Source organism: Falco biarmicus, chromosome 11 (genome assembly GCF_023638135.1).
Source record: "Falco biarmicus isolate bFalBia1 chromosome 11, bFalBia1.pri, whole genome shotgun sequence".
Classification (NCBI taxonomy): Eukaryota; Metazoa; Chordata; class Aves; order Falconiformes; family Falconidae; genus Falco; species Falco biarmicus.
The window spans coordinates 26,588,322-26,613,586 of record NC_079298.1 but is presented as its reverse complement, the minus strand read 5'-3'; the positions used below and the strand labels follow the sequence as shown (position 1 = coordinate 26,613,586).

Below are 25,265 nucleotides of genomic sequence, written 5' to 3'. Positions count from 1 at the left end.
CTGACATGCAAGTGATCTATCAGTGATGATTTTTGTATCTGCTTGCTGTTTAGCACTGGACTTGTAGCGCAGTTATATCTTCAAAAGCACCCAAAGCATCTTAATTCTCAAAATACTGAGTAACAACAAATTAACATATTATTTTCAATATTTTGACAGATACACATGACTTATCTGTGAATGTCTCGATCTTCTAGAATATTTTAAAATTGTCAAACATTGGTCACTAGGATGTCACCTGAAATAGTCTGTTTAGGACCTATCAGTATGCACTGGTAGCACCACCATTTAAAATATATTAAGTAATATAAAAGAGAAGGAGTTCATTGGCATAATGCTCCATGAACCTCAATATACAGTAGCACAGAATGAGGCCAGTAATTATTAGTCGTACACACATGCTAATTTGGTACGGGGTGAAAATGTATACATGCCATTTATCAAATTAAGACTTAAAATAATAAACTATTAAGTCACATTTGATAATGAAAAAATCAGCATATGAATTCACAGGACACTTGTTGAGATTAGTTGTATTTATTTTTTACCTATTATGCCTATATTTATTGTACTGATAAGAGGAATTGAAACTAGCTTTAAGTTTTCCATATATTCAAAAATCTGTGCAGTTATATCTGGTGCCTTAAGCTACATTGGGTCAAGGTGAAAATACAAGAGTTTTCATAAAGCTTGATGCTGTATTGCCTAGTATGCTTTCTCTTAAATGGGAAATAACCTTTTCTGCTCAGACTAAGACCCACAAATATTCCCACTGAAATAAAAATAACTACTTGTAGTAGAAAGTGATATTTAATGTAAAAAAAAACCAACTTTGCAAGTTACTTAAAAAGCAGTTGTGTGTCATCTGTGTGTGTGTCCCCTTTTCGCCATTAACTGTCAGAACACTTTTTGCCTAACTTTCTTCATCTAGATCTACTGGTTTCTTTACAGTATTTTGATGAATACTTAAAGATACACAGAGGCTGAAAATCTGCCCAAAACAATACTGTACCATACTGATGTTAAGTCTTGCTGCAGACCAGAATTTGTACAAATCCACTTAAGGTAGCATGGCAATCTGATGGATAAAAACATCGGTGTTTTGCTTCCAAAAGACATAGTCTCAACCCTAAATCTGTTGGAGGTGAAGGATTGATTATGAGAAGAGGAGAGCATGGCAAATAAGGAATACAGTTGGTGTTTTGGCCTTTTTTCCATTTGTGAATAATTTCTAGGGAACAATGCCTTTTACAGGTTATCTACATTAGGTTTTGCAAAAAGGAGTAAATGCTAACATTTCTTTTTTGTTCTATGACCTAAAGTGAAAATTGATAAAGAACTTTTTGGAGTGTGAATCTTTACTTGATCAGAGAAGCAGAAAAGTACTTGAAAAAGATTTTTCAGCTTTGAAGAGATTAGACTTCCAATTAAAATCAGGCTTTGTGCTAATTCTCATCAAACCACTAGTCAATATAATAATTTAGCCTTTCTTCAGTTTGTTTTGAGAGAATGATTCAAATAGCCTCTTCAGAGTTACTGAAAATCATTATGGAACTTTACTGAACCAGCTGTGTGGTAAATGCACAGTCCTTTTAATCTAAAATAAATACCTAGCTAATTCTGATCGTTCCTCACCTTCACATGAACCATGTTTATGATGAAAAAACTCCCACAACAATACACAATGAAATCTAGTTTTTAGAGCTCTTTCTTGACTCTAATCATAGCCAGCAGTATTTCCACAGGAGAAATATCACTAGTTAAAAATAGTACCTGTAAAGATAATTAAACTAGATTTACTAGTTACAGAATTTTTAGTAACTAAAAATGTTACACCATTATCTTTTGGATTGTATGATCATTATCACAAAACACACTAAAGCATGGAATAACATTTACATCAGACCGTTTAAACTATTTTTTTCTTGCACAAACATTTATTTATTCTGCAAGCTACATTCTTCCTGTTACTGATAGAAGTAATATTAGGTAGAATGCAAGAATATGACTTCCAAAGCAATAAAGTTAGTTTACATATTTCATTCACTTCTTTTCTGTACTCTGCTCAATTCCCCATCTGCCTACAGCTTTACTTAGATTAACAATATTTGTTTATTACAGGGTAAGAAATTATAGGAACCTGAAAGGGAAAAAATAGTAAAAAGTCAAACTACATTTGTCAGGAACTTCCCACGGATACTTTAACAAGCCTGGGAAGAACTTATCTGAGATTCCATATATAGCTGAAGCGTTAAAAGGAGGGGGGGGAGGGTGGGAAGTGATACTGCACATGCTTTTTACACATGACCAGGACTAGGGTAACTTTACAAAAAAGAAGTGTCTTTTTTTCATTTTTTTAAAGTTACATATTTAAACAGTCCAGACTTGCAATCTGGAAACATACAGTAACCCAAAAGCTGCCATTAGAATGCCAGCCACTCTGAAAGGTAAATATAGAGCTGAATCTGAGTTTATCACAATTTGCCTGAAATTATGGGAGCTGTATCTGCTTTCAGTCTTCCACAATCATGTAACAGTTACACCAAGGACAAAGGTGAGTATTTAAACAGATAAATACAAAGAGGAGGCGTACTGAGGCAAAGACTCAGGAAAAAGCATAAAACAAAACTTAATACTGATGGTGTAGGTGTCTCACCTGGCATTTCCCACAGAGGAAAGGTTGTCAGAGACTTCACAGACTCTACTAAATCAAAAGGAGAAGACTGCTGATGACATTTCCTGCTGATGATGCTCCCTATAAGAATTGGGCATTGATGCATACCTATCTTCATTCTCTAGTATTCAAAGGCGTTTTGGCTCCAATGTTGTCATCCAGATGGAGTATAAAATACATAGGATTTCTGAAGTAATACTTGCAGCTTAACATGATGTATATACTGTATCAGATCCTACAGTGGTGTGGAATTGCTTTCTTCCTTTCAAATGCAGGTCGCTGCACAGTACAACCATAGTATATGATTATTGTTTTACATTTTAATAATTTACAAAATTTTAATACAAATTGTAAATGTCTCATTAAGGTATGGAAATGATTCAAGAACTGTGAACATGTAACAGAAAGAAACAAAATTTTTAAAAGTCATTATTATCTCTAAAATGTCACCTGTCTGTTCTCTCCACAGCTAACAGGGTACATGTAATTACAGACTTCACATAAATCTCAGTCTCATTACTTGAATGAGCTATTAAAACTTCCTGATTAATCATAAGTCATGGTTTTAATTGCCTTTTCATTAGATTAAGAAAAATTTAAAAGACCCATTTTCACAATATTTTAGAAGTTTAATTTGTCATTTTTATTCATGTCAAATGGCACTTAACATCTTAGTACTCTGAAGTAAAATGCTGCTCATCAGTGGTATAGCTGGTAGAATGGTATGTTCGGTATTCAATTTTTCAAAATAATAACTTCAAACTTTCATAACGTGCCTTGTGTGTGTTTAGAAAATCATTTAGCAGGTACCTTCAGAAAACTGGCCTGCCCAATGTAAACACTGTATTTTTTCTTAAATCTGACTTCCCAAATGAATGCAGAAATGTCAGTTTGCTGGCTGTGGTGAGAGTTATTATCACTAATTATTTAAGACTTCTTTAGCTAACTGTATTGGTGAGGTGTGTCAAGAGAGGTATTGCCCTGTCATCTCGTTTTGAAGATATTAACACTTACCAGACTTAGGTGGAATAAATGGATACAATGAGGAGAGATCGGTGTTTATGAACTGGACCAGACTGGCTGTATTGTCATTAGGAGGTCTGATAACCAATCGTCAAACATCTAGGATGATACAAGAAGGCATTGTAGTACTTCCAGCTATTCCTTCTCTCCATACGACCATTTCTATTCCTGTAAAGCGGCACTGCCATCTTAGAAAGGAAAGGAATTTTCTAAATGCTTAGTTCACCTTAGCCTGAAGTCAAGTAGCAACAGGTTGCTAGAAAACTCTTCGTGCCCAGCCACCTCTGCCTTGGAAGAAAACGTTCACCTCATAATTTTGATAATGGTGATCTTCTAACAGCTCTTTTTTTGTCTGAATTTCAGAGCAAAACCTGAGGTTTTCCACAACAGTCTCAGACTAGCCCACAGTGTTGGTCAGAAGCCTGCCTATGAGAGGCCTCTCCTGCACCCTCAAAGATACTTCCTCAATAGTACTGTGAAACATCTCTAGTAGCCAGCCTTGTTCTTCCCACCACACGCAATGCTCTGCAACTTCACACTAAAATCCCAACATTCGGAAGGACCAGATAAGCTCGTCACAAACACTAACTGCCACACTTAATTGTATTAAATGGATTCAGAATGTTAGCGCAAATTTAACTTACTTTGTTGTTTTTTCCTGGACTCAAACTGTGATCTGTGAACTCCCAAATAAGAGGGAAAATGGGAAGTAAAAACTAATCAAGCCTTTAAAATTAATTCAGTGCATTTTGAACGTTGTTTGTATCATTTTAGCTAAATAGTAATTTTCATGCAGTCTGTGGTCAGTCTCAGTACAAAAATAAATGATCATGTGGGTCACTGTTTGAATAGTTTGTAAATTAATTCCTCAAGGTCAATGAGATACATGATACCTGGAACGACTCTTGTGAGATAAGCTTCACTTTTATGATACTCTTCGGTGGATGAAAAATCTACTGGGATTTTGACAGTCTTTATAAAACCTGGTTGACTAATCAGCAAAGGCAAATACAAGGTCCTGCACCTGCGGAGGAACAACCCCATGCACCAGTATGAGCTAGGGATTGACCTGCTGAAAGGCAGTTCTGCAGAGAAGGACCTGGGAGTCCAGTGGACAGCATGCTGCCCATGGGCCAGCAGTGTGCCCATGTAGCCAAGGGGCCAGTGGGATCCTGGGGTGCATCAGGAGGAGTGTGGCCAGCAGGCTGGGGGAGGTGACCACTCCAGAATCCCATCTGAGTGCTGTGTGCAGTGCTGGACTCCCCTGTTCACGAGAGACAGGGAACTACTGCAGAGGGTCCAGCAGGGGCTGTGAAGACAATGAGGCGACTGGAGCATCTCCCTCCTGAGGAAAGGCTGACAGAGCTGGAGCTGTTCAGCCTGGAGGAGACCAAGAAGGAAACTTACAGTGTCAACAAATACCTTAAGGGCAAGTGCCAAGAGGATGGGGCCAGGCTCTTTTCAGTGGTGGCCAGCTACGGAACAAGGGGCACAAACTGAAACACAGGGAGTTCCTTCTGAATGTGAGCAAAATTTTCTTCACCCTGAGGGTGAAAGAGCACTCGAACAGGCTGCCCAGAGAGGCTGTGCAGCCTCCTTCTCTGGAGACATTCAAAACCCACCTAGACGCAACTCTGCGTAAGTTTGGTGAACATGCTTTAGCAGGGGGGTGGACTAGATGGTCTCCAGAGGCCCCTTCCAACTCTGACCATTCTGTGATTCTGTAATTACAGAATACTTTGTTCTACTTTCTGTGTTTGTATTTTTTATGACTACTGAGAGAACAAAACAGTAATTAAAAACTGGACAATACCTACAAAAATGCATTTTTAAAAGTTACTTAACTGATTAAACCCCTTTGAACAAGTCATCATCAACAAATGCGAAATTGTTGGACACAATGACAACACAGCTTGCTCACTTTTCAAAAGGGTACACTCAGCTAAATATAGAGCTTTGCCATCTCTGTTATAGCTGTCTGGTTTCGATAGTGAGAATTACAGGGCAATAGTCATAAGTGACCTTAGCTTCTTTTGAACTTGGTGTGAAGATGGGAAACTAAATCCCCTTTCAAAGTGAGGGAATGTTGTGTATTAACAGGTGCTGTGTCATAAGGAACAAATAATATTGACTGTTTTCCATTTGCAACTCAGCTTGTTGTTTTTCCCGTCTGTATTTGTTTTAGATTTGGTTTGGTAACACTGCTTTTATCTGTGCTGCAGTTTTCTCTAATCACAAGGGGAAGAGAAACAAAGTGAGAAAGACATAAAACCTCTAGAACATTTTCAGCTATTTAGAACAATAAAAGAGTGAGGCTATTTTACAGTGTTTACTCCTTATTAAATATTTTAACAATCACTATACTTTGAAGGAGCTCAGTAACTTAAAGCTACTTGAAGTACGGTAAATGCTATTAACTTTAACATCATAAAAAGCTAAAGGGCAAACTCTTTTCTTTGCAAAAAGCCAAAGTGGTTTGACTCGGTGCAGAATCTTGGAGGCAGGGCCAGACTTTCCTGGCAGAGCTCATCCATAGTGAGGACTGCTGTTCAAATCGTGTAATTGCCCCTGCCAGGCATATAGTCCCAGTGCTAGCAGTCAGATAGGCAGTGATTAATGGCTGAAGCTAGCAGGAGACTTGTAAGATCCAGGCAGAGGGGGTAGGCAGAGTTTTCTTCCTTCTGGTAACTCAGGAGATGATTTGCATTGATTTTAACCTGATGTCTGCCTTCCCCATCTACCACTGCTTGGTACTCTGCAAGTCAAGGACAACGATGTCAGACATAGCAAATTGCTTTCCACCACAAAACTACAGCACTTACTAACAGGTATCTCTGTAAGTGGAGGCAGGATTTGTCCCTCAAGAGACAGTTCTGAGTAAATAATAGTATCACTGGTTTTATCTATGAGTATAAACACCGGGTTTTGTCTCTTAATGACTGTTTCTGTTTTACTGCTACTTCCCACCAGGAAGTTGACTGCTAACATAATTAGCAGATGATTGCACGGGGGAGGCTGAAATCTTCAACAGCTGCTTTAAGGCACTCTGTATCAAATCTTCCATGCTGCAGAACATTTGCAGTTTATGAATGGTGTTCTCTCCAGTGACATGGAGATTATGGGACCATGGTGTGCAGGCCTCCAGGAAGGACTTAACTTGCTCATTTACTTGGAAAAAACATGAAAATTCCACTTCTAAAGCATGTAGTGAATTAGTACGTGTACTTGGGCATACTGTACGTACTGGTATTCAGTATGAAAGATCACCTTTAATTGCTAAGTCTAGAAACTGAATGTGTAGCACTGAAACGGCTGGCAGATTTATTTTACAATCAAAGCGTTTTGAAGCTTCAGACATTTCCGATGCTCCATGTGATGTTTCTTTGTTAAAGGATAAAAGGGAGATGGTATGAATCAATGCTACCATTTGTTATAGAAGACTCATTCTGAGAGTAATGCATAGTGCAGCACAGACGTTTACTGTTATAAAATAAATAATCAGAATCATTGGCTGTGATAGAATACCAATTATAAAATTAAGAGAGAAACCATTTGGGAAAGAACTGCTTCAGTTCCCCATGGAGCATAATAGTGTCTGCCAAATGTAAAGTAGCATGTATCAAGTTCTAGATGGAAAAATTACAGCTTTAGAGTAGTAAGTGTATAACTAAGTAATGACTGAAGTACCAAAGAACGTTTACAAACTGTACATCATCTTGTCCCAAAGGAGGAAGACCGCTTGATCTGTGGAAGTTTTTAAGCTGAGACACTTAGAACCTTTTCTGCAGTAGAAAACTTGGGCTGGGGTATACTACCAAAGTCTTCCTCAAACAGCTACAGTTTTAACAGCACTGAAGTGTTTCGCTCCTCTTTTCATGTTGTCCTTCCCCCAATTTCAGTGTGTGCTAATTTAAGTGGAATATAGAAACAATGCATTTTGTCTTCCATTGTCGCTGCAAGAACGATGCTAAACCAGAAATTAGCATGAGGCGGACAGAACTGCTTTCTGCAAAGCATTACTTCCTCTTCGTTCCACACAAGTAAATAGATTCCCTCTTTTATCTATAATAGGGACCCAATCCTAAGATAAATTTTGAAGGAAGGTGAGTATGGAGATATATTAACAGTTTACTTACATAGGACTCCAAAACCTGCCACAAAAGTGTAAACTTTTGGTGTGCCCAATGCAGTGATTCTAAAAATATTAATATTTTTCTTTAATCCTTTTTAATTTAGGTGAGTTTCACAGTGATAAAGGACTTGGCCTGTACACACAGAGATTTTTTCAGGCTTTAGGGCAACTCACCTACTACTGTGCAGTGCCTCACTGCCGATATGAAAACACTTGCTCTCTTAGTGAATTAGACCATTAAGATCTTGAGAAGTTTCAGTGAAATCCAGCTTTCAAAATAGAATTTAGGCTCCTAAATAATTGTATTACAAAAATTTACTTACAAGGACAAATCAAGATAAATTGACAATATTTGCTTCAGTCCTTTTATGTAGTAGCCTCTGTTAAATGGAAGAACTCATAAAAGTTAACACACTTTCTAAAACCAGGAGGCCAAACTGATGTATTTCTCAAAAGAAAAAGGAGGATCATTTTGAAGAAATCATAACAGAATTTTCTTTTGGGGTAATTATAACAGAATTCTTGTGCAAGTTGAATCTAGACTCTGATATTTTAAATCACTTGATTCAGAAATGTGTGGGCTTTTTATCCCCTTATAGTTTAATAATCTCAGGTGATTTCCAAAAGGAAAGGCAAAGGGAGAGCTTCACTCACTGATTCACACTGTGACAAATGACTGTTAAAGTGCCTTCTGAGATTTATGGTAGGGAGTTGTTCTTTTGAAAGTCACCAGCCAACATGGCAGCCAGCAGCATACAATTGTCCAAGTGATATGTGGAGGTGTCTGTATTATCTGAATGAATCTCTTTCCTTTAACGTTCATTTTATGCAGTAAGCACATCAGAAGGGAAAGCTAATTTTAATTTAATCCTTTAAGTATCCAATGTAACAACAGTTCTTGCACAAAGGTAAAATTTAGCTCTCTGGTTTCATCATGAAAGTATATAATGTAGCAAAATGACTCGAATTTTCATCTCAGTACAGAAGCAGGATTTGAAATGTATTTCCAGTACCAGTTAATGTGTCTTGTTACATATATACAGAAAAAGAAAATTACAGAATTGAAAAATGTAAATTTTTGTTCATGACTGTGAAATTATAAACACTTACTGCAATAGCATATAAAAAAGTTATGAAATCTGATGCTTTGAAGGTGGGGGTTGGAAAAATCTATTGGGTTTCTACGTTCATTTTTTGTTCTTTCCATTCCAATTGTTGTATGGGAAGTAGCACAGTAGTAGTGATTTCTCCTAGAACATAATAGTTATGTAAACAATGCTAAACTTCAACAGGCAGTAGAGCAAAATAGTAGTATGAAATAGATGCTTATGACTGTCAAATGACTTGTTCATATGGCAGACTGTATTAATTCAGCAATTCAATGCTGGAATGTACTTCATGTTCTCTCAATTAATATTGCTAGAAATATTCAGCATTGATAAAGTTTACCTTGGTGTGCAAGGTCCAAAGCAAGCCCAACATACTGCTTAATCTTACTAAACCCAAAGGGGCTTAAAGTGTAAAAGGTATATAAAAAAATAATACTATACACATTTTTATGAAATCAATAAAAAGCATATCACTCTGCATATTGTAAAAACATCCATGTTTCTTTCTCTTTCTCTTTCTTCAAAATGTTGTGGGAAAATAGTTATTCCAATAATCAAAGATCTTTAACAGCAAGTATTTCCTCCCCCTTTTTTAAGACTCTGGGACAAAACACATTTATTGGCTATGTATACGGGCTATACTGCGTATTTCAGGAAGGCAGGCACCAAGCATAAGCAGGTCTGTGCTTTACGAATAGATCTTTCTGCAACATTAGTGCACCATATATGCAAAATCTAAATGTGTGACTGTGCAAGAAATACAGGAGACCAGAAAGAGAGGAACTAGCAGCACAAACGAGAGAAGCAGCCGGTAATGTTGCAGTGTAGAGGTTACTATAAAATTACTTGGATCTTCTCTAGGTACATCTTTAAATGAGTTAAACTCGCCTAGATACGGTCCCAGGCAGTGTCATTAAAAGGCACAAACAGCCTACGTATGTAGCAGAAAACTGTTCCAGCTTCCCAAATTGGGTGATTACCTGCAGCTTGTCTGCTTGGAGGTTTCCTTGGACACACCCCCTGCCAAATCATTCCAGAGCAACTGCACTGTTCAAGCCAGTTTGGGCTACTGGCTATGGCCAAAGCATGCAAAGGGAAATTTGAACAGCTCACTAGTATAAGCGGACATGCTTCAATGGTGGGAAACATTCCTGGCTTGCTTCTGTTTACTAAAACAAATGCAGCTTTTATATCTTAATAAGCTTTTAAAGAACAGATTAGATATCTGTACACAAATGGTTTAAGATACCAAAGCACTGAATTTATATGACAGACCTCACTATAAAAGCAGTGATACTGACGGAATTAAACGCTTTTTTATTTTTAACTTAGAATTCTTTCTTTACATCTCCAGTGTCCTGTGGTTTGGCTATTTTGAAAGTACATGGTAATGATGTATGCTCACCAGAAAATACTTTTTTGTGAATAACCTCTCCATTCTATCTTTCCAAAGCTTACATGGGAACCTAAAATAAATATCTTCCTTTCTCCCCGCCTCCGAAACAAATTATTTACCAGCTTTAAACATGTATTCACTAGGTAGGATATTTTTTACTTTTGTGCTCGTCTTCAACACAGCTGGTAAGACTAAGGATTAGTGATCAGTGGGTTTATGAAATGTTTTTATTACATAATTTACTGTTACAATCGTGATTCAGTGAAACCTCACTGAATTAACAGGTGAGTAACTTGTGTTAATCACCGAGTTCCCCCTTTATTTCCACTCCCTTCCCCAGCAGCCAAACTGAAAGACAAATTTCATTATGATGGTCAAGAAACACCTCAGAATATCCAGCAAATCAAAACAGCTTATTTCAGTTACAGATACTTTCTAATAATGAAAGCAAACCATGAGATTCACAAAGGAATATTAGCATTATTTACAGAATTAGTGGAAAAGTCAATGACTCCATCTTCTCTTTACCCTCAGTCCAGTGACCGGGATATTTACACGGCCAGAAGAAACCTGGTACACTACCCTACCTGCCACAGAGATCACCCCCTTGACACACACACGCGCTGTAGCTACTGGGTTGATCTTTTAAATGCTGTCCTGCGGAAGCTGTTCAGATCCAGGCAGTATTTAAATATTTTATATAGTGACAGGAAAACAGGTGAGTTTTTTACTCAGTTATCTCTCCAAGTAAATGAGTATTTAACTATTCCAGGTCAAGCATGTGTACTGTAAGCATCAAGCTTCATCTCCACAGTTTTCAAAAGGAAACAGATTTTTTGAAAATCTAGTCCTTCAAAAACCTTCAAAAAAAAATGGTTTTAACATCCAAATTTTTTCAGGAAAAAAAAATCACACAGCAAACTCAAGAATGTTAATAAATTATTCAGCATAGTTTATTTACTGAATAAATGTGTTTGCGAAAGATTCATCATGTTCTTCTGCACACAGCAACTTCTTTTATGAAAAATATACAATCCAGTTTGGTGGTTTGTGGAATGCAACAGTGCAGAACCCATCTATTACTGAAGCCAAGTGCAAGGTTGGTTAGGAACCTACACTACGCAAGTAGAATTATTTTCTTAGGAGAGAAATGCAAAAGCAGGGAGATGGATGTTACTGTACTGGAGAAGTACAGGTAAGAAATGGACCATGAGCTAGACAACAAAAAAAAAAAGGCTGAGTCAAGCTCAACCACAGGAGAAGTCCTCAAGAAAAAAATAAGATTAGAAATCTGTCTCCAAACAGGTACAGATTTAAGAACAAAAATCCTGAATCAAGAGTCCTATTACATTGAGCTAAGCATTTTAACACACGTGCATTTCATAAATGAACAGGACCATTTAAAAGAAACAGCTGATCAAACTCTCCTCCTAAAGAAACGTAACCAGTACGGTTTCAAAACTGAGTACTATGCTTATGTCAGAAATCTATCTTTCAGCAAAAAAGAGGTCTGTATCATTTTGATCCTATTTATTATTAAATACTACCATGCAACTTACTAGCAAACTATTCTATCAAAACTGTCATTTGGTGACACAGAATCCTAGGTTTGTGGCAGATGAGAGGAATAATTCCATCTCCTCTCCACTTTGAACAATCAACAAGCATCTGAAAACACAGAGATGGAACATATGCCTCCCAGCCAGCAAAAAGTGAGCATCTTTCCAGAAAGAGCAGAATGGAAGGAGAAAAAGAGAGACCTCAAGGATGAACAGACCGGAAAGATCAAAAAGGAAATGGGACTAAGACAGAAGACAAAGAGTTCAGCTGGTAACAGACCTGAAGTTCACAGATCACACACATGGAAAACCCTTGATATGAATCAGATTGCAGGAGTTGAAAGCAAGTGGAATTAAGAAGTTGCAATGAATTGGAAATATGCAGACAACTATTTCCAGCATCTCAGCCAAGGGCCAATAACCGCCTAAAATTAACTATCTGGATCTCTTGCCATTGTGAAGCCATACTATAAGGCTACTTCAACTGCATTTTAGTGTTCAGATATTCCATTCATAGTTAATGTCTGAAGGGACTACAAGCGACACCTTTGGCATTATCTATATTGCATGTACACTTACTACAACAGAATACAAAAGATATGCTTCGCCAAAACCAAACTTGAACCACTTACACAGGGGTGCAAAGAAATGACAAAAAAAATACAAACAATTAAAAATAAGACCTATAAGTGTGTAATACTAATAATCACTAATTAATAAGCAGCTGATCTCAGGGGCCCCACAGGTCTGCAGTCTTTCTAATTAAATATTTCCTGAAAGTATGTCTAACACACTAAACGTTCTATTTCTATGCAGAATACATACACTTTTTCTATAATGGATAGTAGCAAAATACCAGCAACATGGGACTAGATTAATATTTCTATATTAAAAGTGTTATCCTCCAGCAGAGAAAAACAAGAATCTGGACAAGACCCTATTGTAAGGTGGCCAAAAAATACTCAAGATTTTTTTAAGAGTGGACTTTGTTCAGTTACTGGAAAGCTATTATCAAAAGAAACTGCTATGGTAACTTGCAGAGCTGGAGGAGAGACTGCTGCTGTCACAGCCTCACGTAAAACAATCCTGATTGCATTGTGGGGAAGCAACTGCCCAGCCTTCCTGCCACAGTGCACCTGTGTCCAGCCTCAGCACAGGACAATACTTGAAGATCTACAAAGCCATGTCCACTATCTATTTTCATTCCTGGGTTCATCTTCTATATTTCAGATGTGCTAGAGATCTTTCTTGTAATGCTTGTACGAATATTAATGAAATAACTAAAAGTTACTATTCATCTTCCAGTACTGGTTTGCTACAATTTTCCAACAATAACCATGCTCTATACAACTGTCATGCTGTATTTCTGCTATCAATATTTTTTAAGGATTATTTGTTTCCATTTTGTTAAGTACACAGAGACTTGAAATAGACATTTCTATAGCTACATAGATGCTATGGTTTGTGCAGCTGCTTATACGCTATTTTATTAGAGACCAGATTGTGCTTCTGCCATTGAAGGTAATATAAAGTTCAAGTCAAACAACTTGTATCAGGGAAGCACTTGACAGAAGTTTCAACTAGAGCTGGAAAAAGTGTTAAGCCATAGAGTGGTCCAAAAAGATAAATAAAGAATATTTTGTTTATTTTAGGCATCAAAACCCTAGCTAAATAAAGCTGATAAAAAGAAAGGGTTTTTTTTTCCCATTCCAGTAGAAAATAAAATGTAGATGTAAGATGCTAAGATCTACATTTTCTAAAATCTCAAAGAATACTGTGATCATTAATTTATGAATACAGAATAAACTTATGGTTTAATTATTTTTTAAACTATAGAACATGATAAACATACTCCCTTAACTCTCCATTACGTAGTTACAATGCTGTCATTTGCAACCAAAAGCATTCATTTTTTGTGACTATCTTAAGATTTCATTCACCCTTTCATAACCCTCAGAAATAGACAGAATTTAATTGCTTCAAAGTATAGCATATTCTCCTGAACCGAGTTAACGATTAGTCACATATCTGCGTTATCATTTGATTACTAATCAATGAGAATCCATCTTTCTTTAGGAAAGCAGCTAAATGTAAATGATGTAGACCAGCATTAAAAACAAAGTTTTTGACTGCCGAGTTAAACACACGTTCCGACAATGTAAACATACTGAATTAAAATCGGCCCAATGTGCCATTATATATTACTAGCTAATTTTGCTTTTCTGTCATTTGACCACAATTGTTACTAAAACAATGGATCACACATAATTTTGCAGGATGGGATCATGTAATTGACAAGCCAGGTTTTACGGTCGAATAAAGTAGCATGGTGCTGGGGGTGGTCATGAATACTGTTCATTTAGCTTTTTGAAATTAAACACACATCCCTGGTTCTTTTGTTTGTTTTAGTATCACGGGTTTGGTGTTGTTTTGTTTTTTTCTTTTAAAGGCATTATGTGACTTGACCCAAACATACACCTTTTTCTATCGGTTTGTAATTGAAGATGGTGACAGTCCTTGAAATAATTGATAAAGGAATAAATTAATGTAGTTACACCCAAGCCTAGGATCCTTGCATGAAAGGGAACCGTATGTAAAGCAGCATGCATACCGAACAGCAAACGCGCCCCGCGCCGCCGGCCGCCAGCCTCCGGACCGGTGCCACAAGCTGGTTTGGTTGGGGCTCCCCCGCGCCGCATCTCATCACCCGGAGCCGGTGGCGCAACTTGTCCCGCTCCCCCTCCCCCCGCAGCCGGGGGCAAGAGGCAGCGGGCCCCGAGGCTGCGCGGCTCCCAGCGCCTCGGCGAGGGGCGCCGGCCGCGACTCGCCCCCGCTACGGGGAGGGGCACCGCAGCCCCCCGCCGCCGTCGCGTCCCCTTCCCGGCAAAGTTCTGCACCGGGCCCGGCCTCCCGCGGCCGGTGCGCGCCCACACACGGGCACCGCGCTCCGCGGGACCACCCCGGGCCGCCCTTCTGCGGCAGGGGGCGCCGGCCAGGGAGCAGCCCCGCTCCCTCCCGGGCTGCCACCGCGGCCCCCCGCGCCCGCGGACCGTGCGCTCACCTGTCGTCGCTCTGCCAGCCCTGGTCGCCCAGCAGCAAGTCCCGAAAGCGGTACCGCGGGGGCAGCGGGGGCACCTCGCTGTCCAGGTCCACCATCCTGCCCGGAGGGGGCAGCGGCCACCCGCCCGCCCGCACGGGGTGGGGAAAGAGCCCGGCGCGGCGTGCGGGGCTGGGGCGGGCGGGGCCGGGGCGAGCGGGGCCGGGCCGGGGCGGGGCGCGGGGCGGGGCAGGCGGCCCCGCAGGCGGGCGCGGGGGCTGCGCGCACAAAGGCGGCGGGAGCGCTGCCCGGCGTGGCCGGCGGGGCGGGGCGGGGCGGGGCTGGCTCGCGCTGCTGGGGGCGAGCGGCGGTTAACGGTCGCCGGGCTGAAAGTCCCGCCTCGCCTCGCGCCGCGGGGGGGGGGGGGGGGGGGGGGGCGGCAGGTGCCGGGGAGCGGCCCGCCGCGCGCCCACCGAGCGAGCGCGCACGCGAAGGCGCGCGCGCTGCCCGCCGCGGCTGACAACAAAGAGCTGCCCGGCGCCGCGCGGAGCCGCCGCGGGGGGAGCGGGGGGGGGAGCCCTGCCGGGGGGGAGCGGGGGAGCCCTGCCGGGGGGGAGCGGGGGAGCCCTGCCCACGGGGGGCCCTGCCGGCCGGCCCGGGGAGCCGCCAGCAGCGCCGCAGACGGGCGGCAGGAGAGGGGTGGTTCGGGGCCGGGGGGCGCTGTGGCCGAGTCCGTCCCCGCGTCGCGGCACTTGGCAAGAGGAGCAGCTGCACGCCCCGGGCACCGGCTTGGCCCCAGCCCCTCTCTGTGTCCGTCCTGGGGCTCCTTCACCAGCCTGCCTCCGCGCCGCCTGGGGCTTCCTCAGAAGCACTTTTCTGTCGGCCCCGAAGCTCGCAAACTGAGGTGATTGATATTGGGGAGCCCCTGCCCAGCCCCCATGTCACTGCTGGGGGCTCCTCTGAGCGGGCTCGGGTCTGTCATAACCGTGCCTTTCCCCTCGGCGGTCAGGCAGGCGTATCTGGCCAGTGACATGTGTCTCGCGTTTGGGGACTCAGCTTTTCCAAAATCACGGCCGCAAACGCGATGCGCCGTTGGTCAGTTCCTGCTTTTAATTAGCTGGGGGCTGCTGTGCACCTCAGGAGGGGTGGCACAGGCCCAGCAAAAATACGGGGAAATGGAATTGCTCCAGTGACTGACATTTGTAGGCAGTGTCTGAAAGTGGGAGACAGTATAGAAAGTTTATATGACTGATTAAGCACGTATTACCCATATGATTATTTGTTTGAATTAGCTGTCACCAAATTGAAATAGTGAATAATGGCTTTTTGATTTGCTCTTAGAAGGCCCGCTGTAATGAAGACTATCTGTCATCCTTAGCACGTAATGCCCCAGTTCTGGTAAACAGAAATACTATATTTCACAGCCTGCCATGATTTGCCTTCCTGGATTATGCCTTCACCGAAACCAGGGGTCCTCAAACTTTTTAACCAGGGGGCCGGCTCGCGGATGAAGTGGCAGGCAGTCATCTGCGGCTGCTTGGTTCCCCCCCCAACCCCCGGCGGGGGGGGGGGGGGCAGGGGGGCTCTGTAAATACCGGGGGCCGGATTGAGGACCCTGGGGGGCCGTATCCAGCCTGCGGGCCATAGTTTGAGGACCCCTGACCTAAACCATTCAGTCACAGCATTCCTTTCCTATAGAACGAAGTCATGCCCAGTCTTAACACTGGTGCAATTCTTAGATTCAGATCTAAATTTTCCTGAATCAGGAGCTAATTGATACACAAGAAGTTATTTCCATAACTTCTCCATATATATATGGTTAAAATACCATGTATCTCATTAGGTACATGCATTCACACTGTGTGTTGAAGAGTGAACTTTCTTTTTGCATTCAGTTGGATTTCTGTGTAGAAGGCAAGCTAGTTAAAAGCTGATATGGCACATACAGTGTCAGCTTCAGTATGGCAGCCTGGAGTGTATCGCATAATAACGTGCCCTGCTGAGAATCCAGCACATAGCTTTATGCTGTGATGGAAAGAGTTCTACTGGTAACCAACAGGTAGTTCAATTCAGGACTCTGATTGTCTCTGCTGTTGTTACAGATGGTGCATCTTTCCTTGCTTCTACACCACAGAGTTCTTAAACATAGCTTCGCTGATTACTGTTTCTTTAGAGAGACGCAGGTCCTGTAAAATCTTGGGATCACTGGGGTATGATGCTCACCCTTTTTCACAGCTTGCTGCATGCAGCGTTTGCAATGTACTGCTCAGAAAGGCTTGTTAGATGAAGCAAAACAGGTGCACGTATGTGGCAAGAGTTCAAAGGTAACTCACTCTTTGCTTTTGCTGATATGGGAAATAAATAAAATAGCAATTTACCCTGCTGCCAACTTCTTGCCAGTTTTATTGTGCTGTGTTCTGAGATCAGCGCTCTCTAAAAGTCAAATCTAAAAATAAAAAAGTCCAGGATCTATCTTCTTGCATTTCCTATTCAGATGATTACTTCTGTCTTGCATCTTTCCCTAATACTCCCTATTCCCACACTTTATAATTTGAAAGCATCATCATTTTCTTCTCCCTTGCTGCAAAAAAATCTCTACTGCAATACCACTCTTTCACATCCTTTTCTCAAAAAGAACTTGATAGTGGGTTAGGTCAACATAAGCATATCAGTTTTGAACCCTTTTTTGTTTCTTAGTCTAAATGCACATTCGTTATGGCTTACTAGATTCCTGGCTGTTAGGCATAAGGCAAAATTTTGGCTCATTCAGAATCTGAGAGTACAGTCTGGGTGCAGGGGTGTCTGAGTACTATGGTCACATAAATAATCATGATGTTGTCCAGAGAGTTTCTGCAGTGTTTCTGCAGAAAGGAATGCTTATGTGACCTCCTTGCTAGGTAGCTGGGTTGCATGCTGAACTAATAACAGGAATAGTTGATGATCATTTTAATTATCCTTTAACAAAGCACAGCCATTGGGGGAATACTACTAATACATAATAAAAAAAAAACCCTAATAATCATAGTTTTCTATAAGCAGCAGCAGCAGCACAAGCTCCAGACTGCTCCATGTGTTTTTTCCAAACAAATACCAAATCTTGCTATTCTTGCATACCTTTAAAAATGTAATGATCCCATTTACTTTTCATTGTGTATTTTGCATATCTCTTGATTTTACTATCTGATATACCTTCCAGAGTACAATGCTGCTATTTAAACTTCAGAGAAAAGATGTTCTTGGAGTTCTTCTATCTTTCCACTTGGTGCCTATTGTTTAAATGGCTGTGCAGCAGCAGAGTGTTCTGCTGGCATGAAAGGTTTAATAGTAATTTAGAAACAGTAACAGAGTGAAATAGCCCAAAGTGAGAACAGAATTTTAAGGTCACTGAAAAAGCTGCAAAGCTAGGGCAAGAGTAATGTGAGGTATTTCCAATGTTATAATACCTGTGAAAGGATTTTAAAAAAAAAAAAAAAAAAAAAAAAGTAGGTAGGTTTGGGTTTTTGTCATGTGTGTAATTAAACTGAAATCTTGGTAGGCAGACGGCATGTTTTCCATAGCCAGGTGAGCATGACTCTACTGCAAGCATGATCCTTACAAGGCTGTTTCAGACACAAGGCACACAATGTGACATGATCTTTGTATTCTTAGACGCTAAACCATCATAGCACAGATCCAAAAAGCAACAGCATCCACTTCAGGGTTACCCGTGGTCCTGGTGCACCACAGTCCTCTGACATCTGTGGGGACCTAGCAAGAAACTGTAGGAATAAGAGGAATAGCAGTACTGCAACAGTGGGGGTAGAGCTGGTTGGAAATGGTAATAACCTCTGAATTGCCTTCCAGTAAATCTCCACTTGGCTGCAAGTAGGAGGACTTCATTTAACTGGAGATACTGACAGCTGCTTTTATACAGCAGAGCTTTTTTTTTTTTTTTTCCTGCTACCCCTTTTCAAGTAATTTTCACTTCACTTTTCATTAACAGAGCACTAAGGCAGGAGAATGAGATAGTACTTAAGAGTAATTAGAAGTGTGGCACAAAATACTTTCAGAATTGGACATATGTCTCCTGTCATTGCTGCAAAACCCTGCTTGAACAGGTGCTGTTACCTAATTTACATTAGAAGAAGCTGAAGGAATATTCAAAGAATTCCTAATATTGTTTTTTTCTATTTGCGGGGGTGCTCATGTGGCCCATCCTTGGTAAAATGGCCTAAACAACAACAGCTGTTAAGACAGGAGTGTGAGTTCACACATCCAGTACTGTCTGAAAGTGCATGCGCTACAGCTGCTCATATTAAAGAGGATGACAACCATCAGCCAGATGAAACAGTAACCATGGAGTTAGGGTGAATTTTGAAACAAGGTAGATGCCAATTTGGAAATAAATGTAAGGGACAAATAAAACTTTGTAACAGTAGGGAGAAGAGTGGGAACAGAGCAAGCAGTCAAAACTGGAGGAACTGAGTTTGACACTTGTATGTTCACCCACTGGCATCAAAACCTCTGCCTGGGGCCAGCAGAGCATCGTCCCTATCTGACTCTGCCAGCAGCCTGCATCCAGCTCAGGCGGTAACAGCACAGGGTGCAACAGGTACGGGCTCACAACTGGGTGTGCATATGTGACCTTGTGTGGTGCTTTCTCCCCAGTGTGTGCATTAACAGGTTGTGAGGTGCAGCACAGGTACACATTAAGCACCCGCATCTCCTACAGAGGGCATGTGTAAGAGGAGGGCTGTGTGTGTAACTGTGGGTGGGTGCACAACTTCATGTGCATGGTATTAAAAGTTTATTATAAATGTGGGACTGTCTTGGTGCAGTTAGAGCACTGCTGTCGGTAGCAGCACATAGCACTTTACCAAAGATTTGGGCAGTGAAGTTCTGCAAGGAGCTGTTTCTTAGAACTGAACTTAGGCAGGTGCAAAAAAAATATTTTTACTGATCAAGTATGCACCAGTAGCTGCAAAATGGATGCAGGCTGATCATCATTGGGTCACGGAGCAGAGTGAGAGTTCATTTTCCATGTAAGAGAAAGGGGTAGTGAAGGGAAGAGATGTTATGCTGTCTATAAGAGTTCTTGTAGGTGAAACAGCTGAATGCCAGTTTTCACTAAGACCGTTTCTTAGAACTGGTAATTGAAAACACAGCCCAGGTTACAAAAAAACCCCACCCAAACAACAAAAAACAGAACCAAAACAAAACGAACAAACAAAAAAACACAACAAAACCAACCAACCAACCAAAACCCCACCAAACAAAACCCAAACTAATTCCAGCTGCATTTTGAGAAGAAGAAAAAAAGATTTAACTGCTTTGGAATTCAGGTTTGATTTGAGATCTGTTCTCTAAACACACTAATTTTTATCCTATATCGGTAGGCTAACTAAGCCAGTGATTTTAAAAGTCTGTTATCTGCGTCTTTTGGGAGTATATACAAGATTGGTCTGTGCGTACTCCCTGCCAGTCAGACATGACCACTATGGGGTATCTGGCATGCAGCTGTTTTACATGCATCTCCTGAGAGCAGTTTGTACTGTTACATTTTTTTCCCCCTAATTCTCAGTATCAAATAATTGTCATCATGTTATCCACATTTCCACTGGAGTGCACTTCTTATAAAGACAAGAAACTTAATGAGAATATTACTAAGACTGTTACTTACATGAATCCTTGAGGAATTCCTCTGTTAGGCCAGTTTGGCATATAGTTCTTTTAGCACAAGCTTTTTTATGATTTTTCTTTGGATGGTTTATTATCCATCTTACAATTAATGCACATCTCCATCTTATCATTTCTCTTGTGGTATTGAAACAAGTGCTTAAATATCAACTAGGTTTATTTAATCCAGTAAGTTTCCTTTGTTCTGGGCAGTTGATTATCTTACACGAGAACCAGTGAGTTAGTAAGTCACTTTGTATTTTTGTCTGCTTTTCACTTCAATTGTTTTCAACACAAATCTTGAATGATATGCATATAGTAGAGAAGTTAATTTTTACACACATTCCATTTAATATGAATTTCTGTTTTTTAACTGAGCATATAAGACACATGGAATCATGAAATTTATTTGTACAATTTGTTTTGGATACTAAAAGAAATAAACATCTGAGTGTGGAAGGGATTAATATGAAAACATGAGGTTTCATGTGAAAACAAGGCTTGCCAGAAGTTTATTTATTCTTTCAGCAAAGTTTAGAGAGGGAAAAAAAAAATAAACACTTGTGTGTTGCAAGAGGATTAGGGGAAGTGACTGCTGAAATCAGAGTATAAATGCTTTGCAAGGTCAGTCCCTGGAGCAGTTAGGGAATAAAACAGGAGTGGAAATAAGAGTAATCAAAAAAAGTAGGCTACAATACCAGTGTGCTTGCTGAATTTCTGAACCTCTAGGATGTCGCTCCTGGGCTATACAGCTATGCTCTTATGTTGGATGTGTTATTGTACTGCAGAAAGAGGTAAGCTTTAAGGGCCACACACACACACACACACACACCAGCAAAACCTTTCGTAAAGTGTGTGTGAAGATGGTAACAAAACCAATATGTAAATAAAATATTTGCATTGTAGCCCATTTTAATGAACTTTGCATCATGATAATTGAGCTCTCTTCTGGCAGTATCTGGTATCCTGTCATAAGTATTATTTCACCTATTTATTTGGATAACTACTGCTGCTATAATCTGTTGCAACAGAATTTTTAATGGTTAGTATCCCTATAAGCTGCAGTCAGACAACTCATTTGTTATTGATTATGTTTGTTAATTATTCTAACATTTAAAACCTGTAAACAGCCAGTAGATTAAATTAGGAAATATGCATTAAATGGGCATTTCTTTCTGTCCGGAATAATCTGTGAGATGATCTGAGAAAGAGGAATGATTACTATGTTGACTGAGAACCTTACAAAATGTCGGTTGACTGACAGACTGGTTTTAATTTATTAAATGTAATAAATGTATACAGGTGTGCTTTTGTACCTGTTTAAAGAGGTAGCTAGTGTTCTGGGTATCTTCAGAAGCCTTTGATATTTTCTGCTTCTCTATTCAATTTATTTTTTTTGATATTGTGTTTATCTTGTTTAATGTTTGTTTAGTAATTTCCTTTTTTTCTTTCTGTCTGGGTTTCTTTACATCGGCTGTTGTGAAAAGGGTGCTAGATGGTTTTGAGCTAGTGTGTCTTTGTTTGGTTCAGGTTGTTTTTAATCTTAGGTGAAGATTATGAAGACCTTATTAATCAAAACAATCTGATGGATTCTACTTTGAAAACCTGAAAAAAAATCAGAACATTAATGAAATTTATTATCTTTTTTATATATCCTTATAATAAAGAATGCTCCAAAGCAACTAATAAAGTCTAAATTGTTTGCAAGGAAGTCCAGAAAAGTCTGGGATTTGAAAAGAAACTTTCCCTGAATTTGCAGTTCCTTTTCACAATGCTTTCTTTAGATCAGAGAGATTGCAGAGGAATGTGAATGTAGCAATATTTGATTTATCTGGGACAGCTATTACCATGGATCATGCAGGGTTCTTAGTTCAAGTTTCATGTTGAAAGTCTGTGTGAGTTGTTCAAGAGCTGGGTTTTTGCACAAGGGCTGAAAAATACCTCTACCTGAATTCATAATTTATGCTTGACTTTATGGAAGTTGCTACCAGCGTAATGACAGCGAGAAAGCAGCTTGAGCTATTTCTGACTGAGGTCAAGTCACATATAAATACTAAGTGATTAATTCCAGCTCTCCTGTTCTCTCACTAAAGGATTTGAAGGTATGTATTTAAGTGCATGCTTTCTAATATAAAAATGAAACCCTCCCAGTTTTGGTGAGTACACATGGTGAGTGCATGATGTAATTAATATAGTTTTGAAGTGCATCCTGTCAGCAGACTACTTCTTCTCAATCTACTAAGAAGCTGCAATATAAAAAATATAAAATTGACTGTAGTCAGAAATACTTACCAATACTGTGACACTTTGTGGTAACACGTAGTTTGACATCAGGGCAGGAGTGGTAAAGAATAATCAGAGAGAGCTGAAATAGCACCCAGAAGGAAGCATGTTTTAGTAATGATGAAGAGACTATCAGGAGTTTTTCTTTTGCATAGCGTTATTTTTTTTTATAAATGTAGACAAGGAGGAGTCAAGAGGCCTCGTTCTGCTAAAAATAATATAGAACTCAGAAGCAAGAGAGGAATAGAGCAGAGAAGCATTGCCTGTACTAAACAGCCTCTTTTTTAAATAATGGAGTTTGGAGTCTTCTTTCTCAGCTTGCAAACTGAAAGCACTAATTCTAACGAGCTTTAATGAAAAACATGTGGAATTAGAAAATTTCTTTTTCTCATCATTACACAGAACTTTTATGGGGTAAACTAACCATTTTTAACACATGTAAAAGACAGGACTAGCTAAAGGAGTCTTGTTCATTTTGTTTATTCCTGCATTTTGCAAAAAAGTTATTAAAAAGTGCCTGTGTTTAAATCCTGTGAAGTGGAAGGCCCTACTGCCTTTTTTGACAGTAGGGTAGTACCCTCTAGTGGATAGAAGCAATAATTTTTACTCAGATACAAACATTCGTAGCAGGGAGCATACTTATCAAAGTAGTTGGAAAAAAAGGGAATGTGTGGGCATACTCTTCCTTTAGCACCTCAGCAGTATTGTCAAAGCTTGTCTGCTTCTGGCTACTTAAGACAGCCAAAATAAAGTTACTGGATCTCACAATTAACATTCTTTTCTTTATATTTTCAAATGCCATAGCAACAGTACACTTGTAATTATAGAGGTGTGTTTTTTCTTGTAACAGATCTTTTTCCTGAATTTTAAACAATTTTCTAAAATTATGCCTCTAATTTGGTAGGTACTCTACTGACTGAAATAAAATCGGTGAGTGTTCAAGGGTATGTCTTTGTACAACTAAAGTAAAATTCACTTTCCACGCTTTGATGTGGAAGAATGAGTATTTAATCTGCTCACTTTGTATTAGAAATCACAGCTACCTAATTTGTCCGATTTTTCTCCTTCTCAAGCTGTTGAGGAACTTCTAATTAATATTAATTCAGGCTCATTTCTTGTAATTCATATGGGCTTAGTTGTACATTTCTGTATACTGGAGACACTGAAGAAGGCCCAGGAAGGAGTTTTTTGGGAAGTACTATATAATATTGAGCTAATGAGAAATCTCACACAATACCATCTGCCCCCTAAGTTGCATCAAAATGCTTTGAAGCTAACAAAGGTAACCCAGAATTAATTACATTGTGTAGTAAGTAACTTGTCATAAGAACTAATCTCATGGACAGGAGGAATTAAATTTTGGAATATCAGGTGATTTCAGCCTGGAGAGAAAGTTTAGGCAACACAAAAGTGAGGGGAGATATGATAGAAGTTGATCAAATGACACATGAACTTAATGTCAGTAAGGATGGAGGTGGCTGCAGAAGAAAATAGTTTGAAAGGAAACTGCATACACAGAGTTCTCTGTGGTAATGGAAGGACAGGCATGGAGGAGCTCCAGCAGGTGGAAGGGTAAGATGTGTCTGGGTGAGAACCTGGGCACTAATGTCATCTTGGTCTTTGTAACTGAAATCTATTTCATGCATTTTGACTGTCCCGTGTGGTTTCTTGGAATTTCTGTGACTGCTCTTATGTCCTTCTAAATGTCAGTTCATATTCCTACAAAATGCAGCTTCTTGGCACTTTCCTATTTTGTGATGATTAAGTAGAAGACGTATGCTCATTTGATTGTAAATGCCACCAGGATTTCTTGCTACATTTTCTATTGTAAAATTATTTTGGCACTTGCAACATGCTTCAGTCACCAATATTTTTATTCACAATTTTTAGCTTGTGAAGAACCTCCTCCTAGGAGGATTAAAGAAGTGCCTAATGAAATATGGGACAAACCTCCCTATCCACATGGTACTCAAGTAACATATGGATGTCGGCCTGGATATATAAAACTTGGACGAATTGTGTTTGAGTGTGTTGATGGAGCATGGAAGCAATATCCACCAGGGGTAGAATGCAAAAGTAAGTATTTACACAAAATATGTGCAAACATTAGACCTGACAGATCACATTCCTCCCTAGTGATGGCAATGTGAAATTGTATCTTTGCCTGTAACTTACTTATTTCAGCATCCTTTAAAATATCATCCTAAAAAGTATGTATGCATAAGGAAATATTTTTGGAACTTCCTTTTCTCCAGATCAAAGGAGCATTTTTTTTTCTTTACAGGAGAAGATCTTACTCTAGACCAGTCTTATTAACCCAATTTATGTGAAGTTATTAAGTTATTAGGAGCTCGCTTCCAAAATTATAGAAAAAAAGTGAATGCAGATGAAATTTAC

At 39.9% G+C, this 25,265-nt stretch overlaps 2 protein-coding genes across 8 annotated transcripts in view; one reads left to right on the top strand and one right to left on the bottom strand.

Annotated features, from left to right (window-relative positions):
• The window catches only part of KCNT2 (potassium sodium-activated channel subfamily T member 2), a 151,189-nt gene extending 136,060 nt beyond the window's left edge, over positions 1–15,129 (bottom strand). For 3 of the 7 annotated variants that reach the window (XM_056355480.1, XM_056355482.1, XM_056355483.1), the window contains exon 1: positions 14,955–15,126. In XM_056355480.1, coding sequence (XP_056211455.1) covers positions 14,955–15,049 — 95 coding nt within the window. In that variant the 5' untranslated portion in view covers positions 15,050–15,126. Of the gene's footprint in view, positions 1–3,688; positions 3,797–14,954 lie in introns of all 7 variants that reach the window. The other 4 variants (XM_056355486.1, XM_056355487.1, XM_056355481.1 and 1 more) reach the window with 3 other exon arrangements.
• Positions 15,130–21,219: 6,090 nt separating this feature from the next.
• Positions 21,220–25,265, top strand: part of CFH (complement factor H) — a 34,079-nt gene continuing 30,033 nt past the window's right edge. Inside the window, exons 1-2 of the mRNA XM_056355524.1 lie at positions 21,220–21,379; positions 24,759–24,944. Of these exons, the coding sequence (XP_056211499.1) occupies positions 21,316–21,379; positions 24,759–24,944 (250 nt within the window). The 5' untranslated portion in view covers positions 21,220–21,315. The remainder of the gene's footprint in view (positions 21,380–24,758; positions 24,945–25,265) is intronic.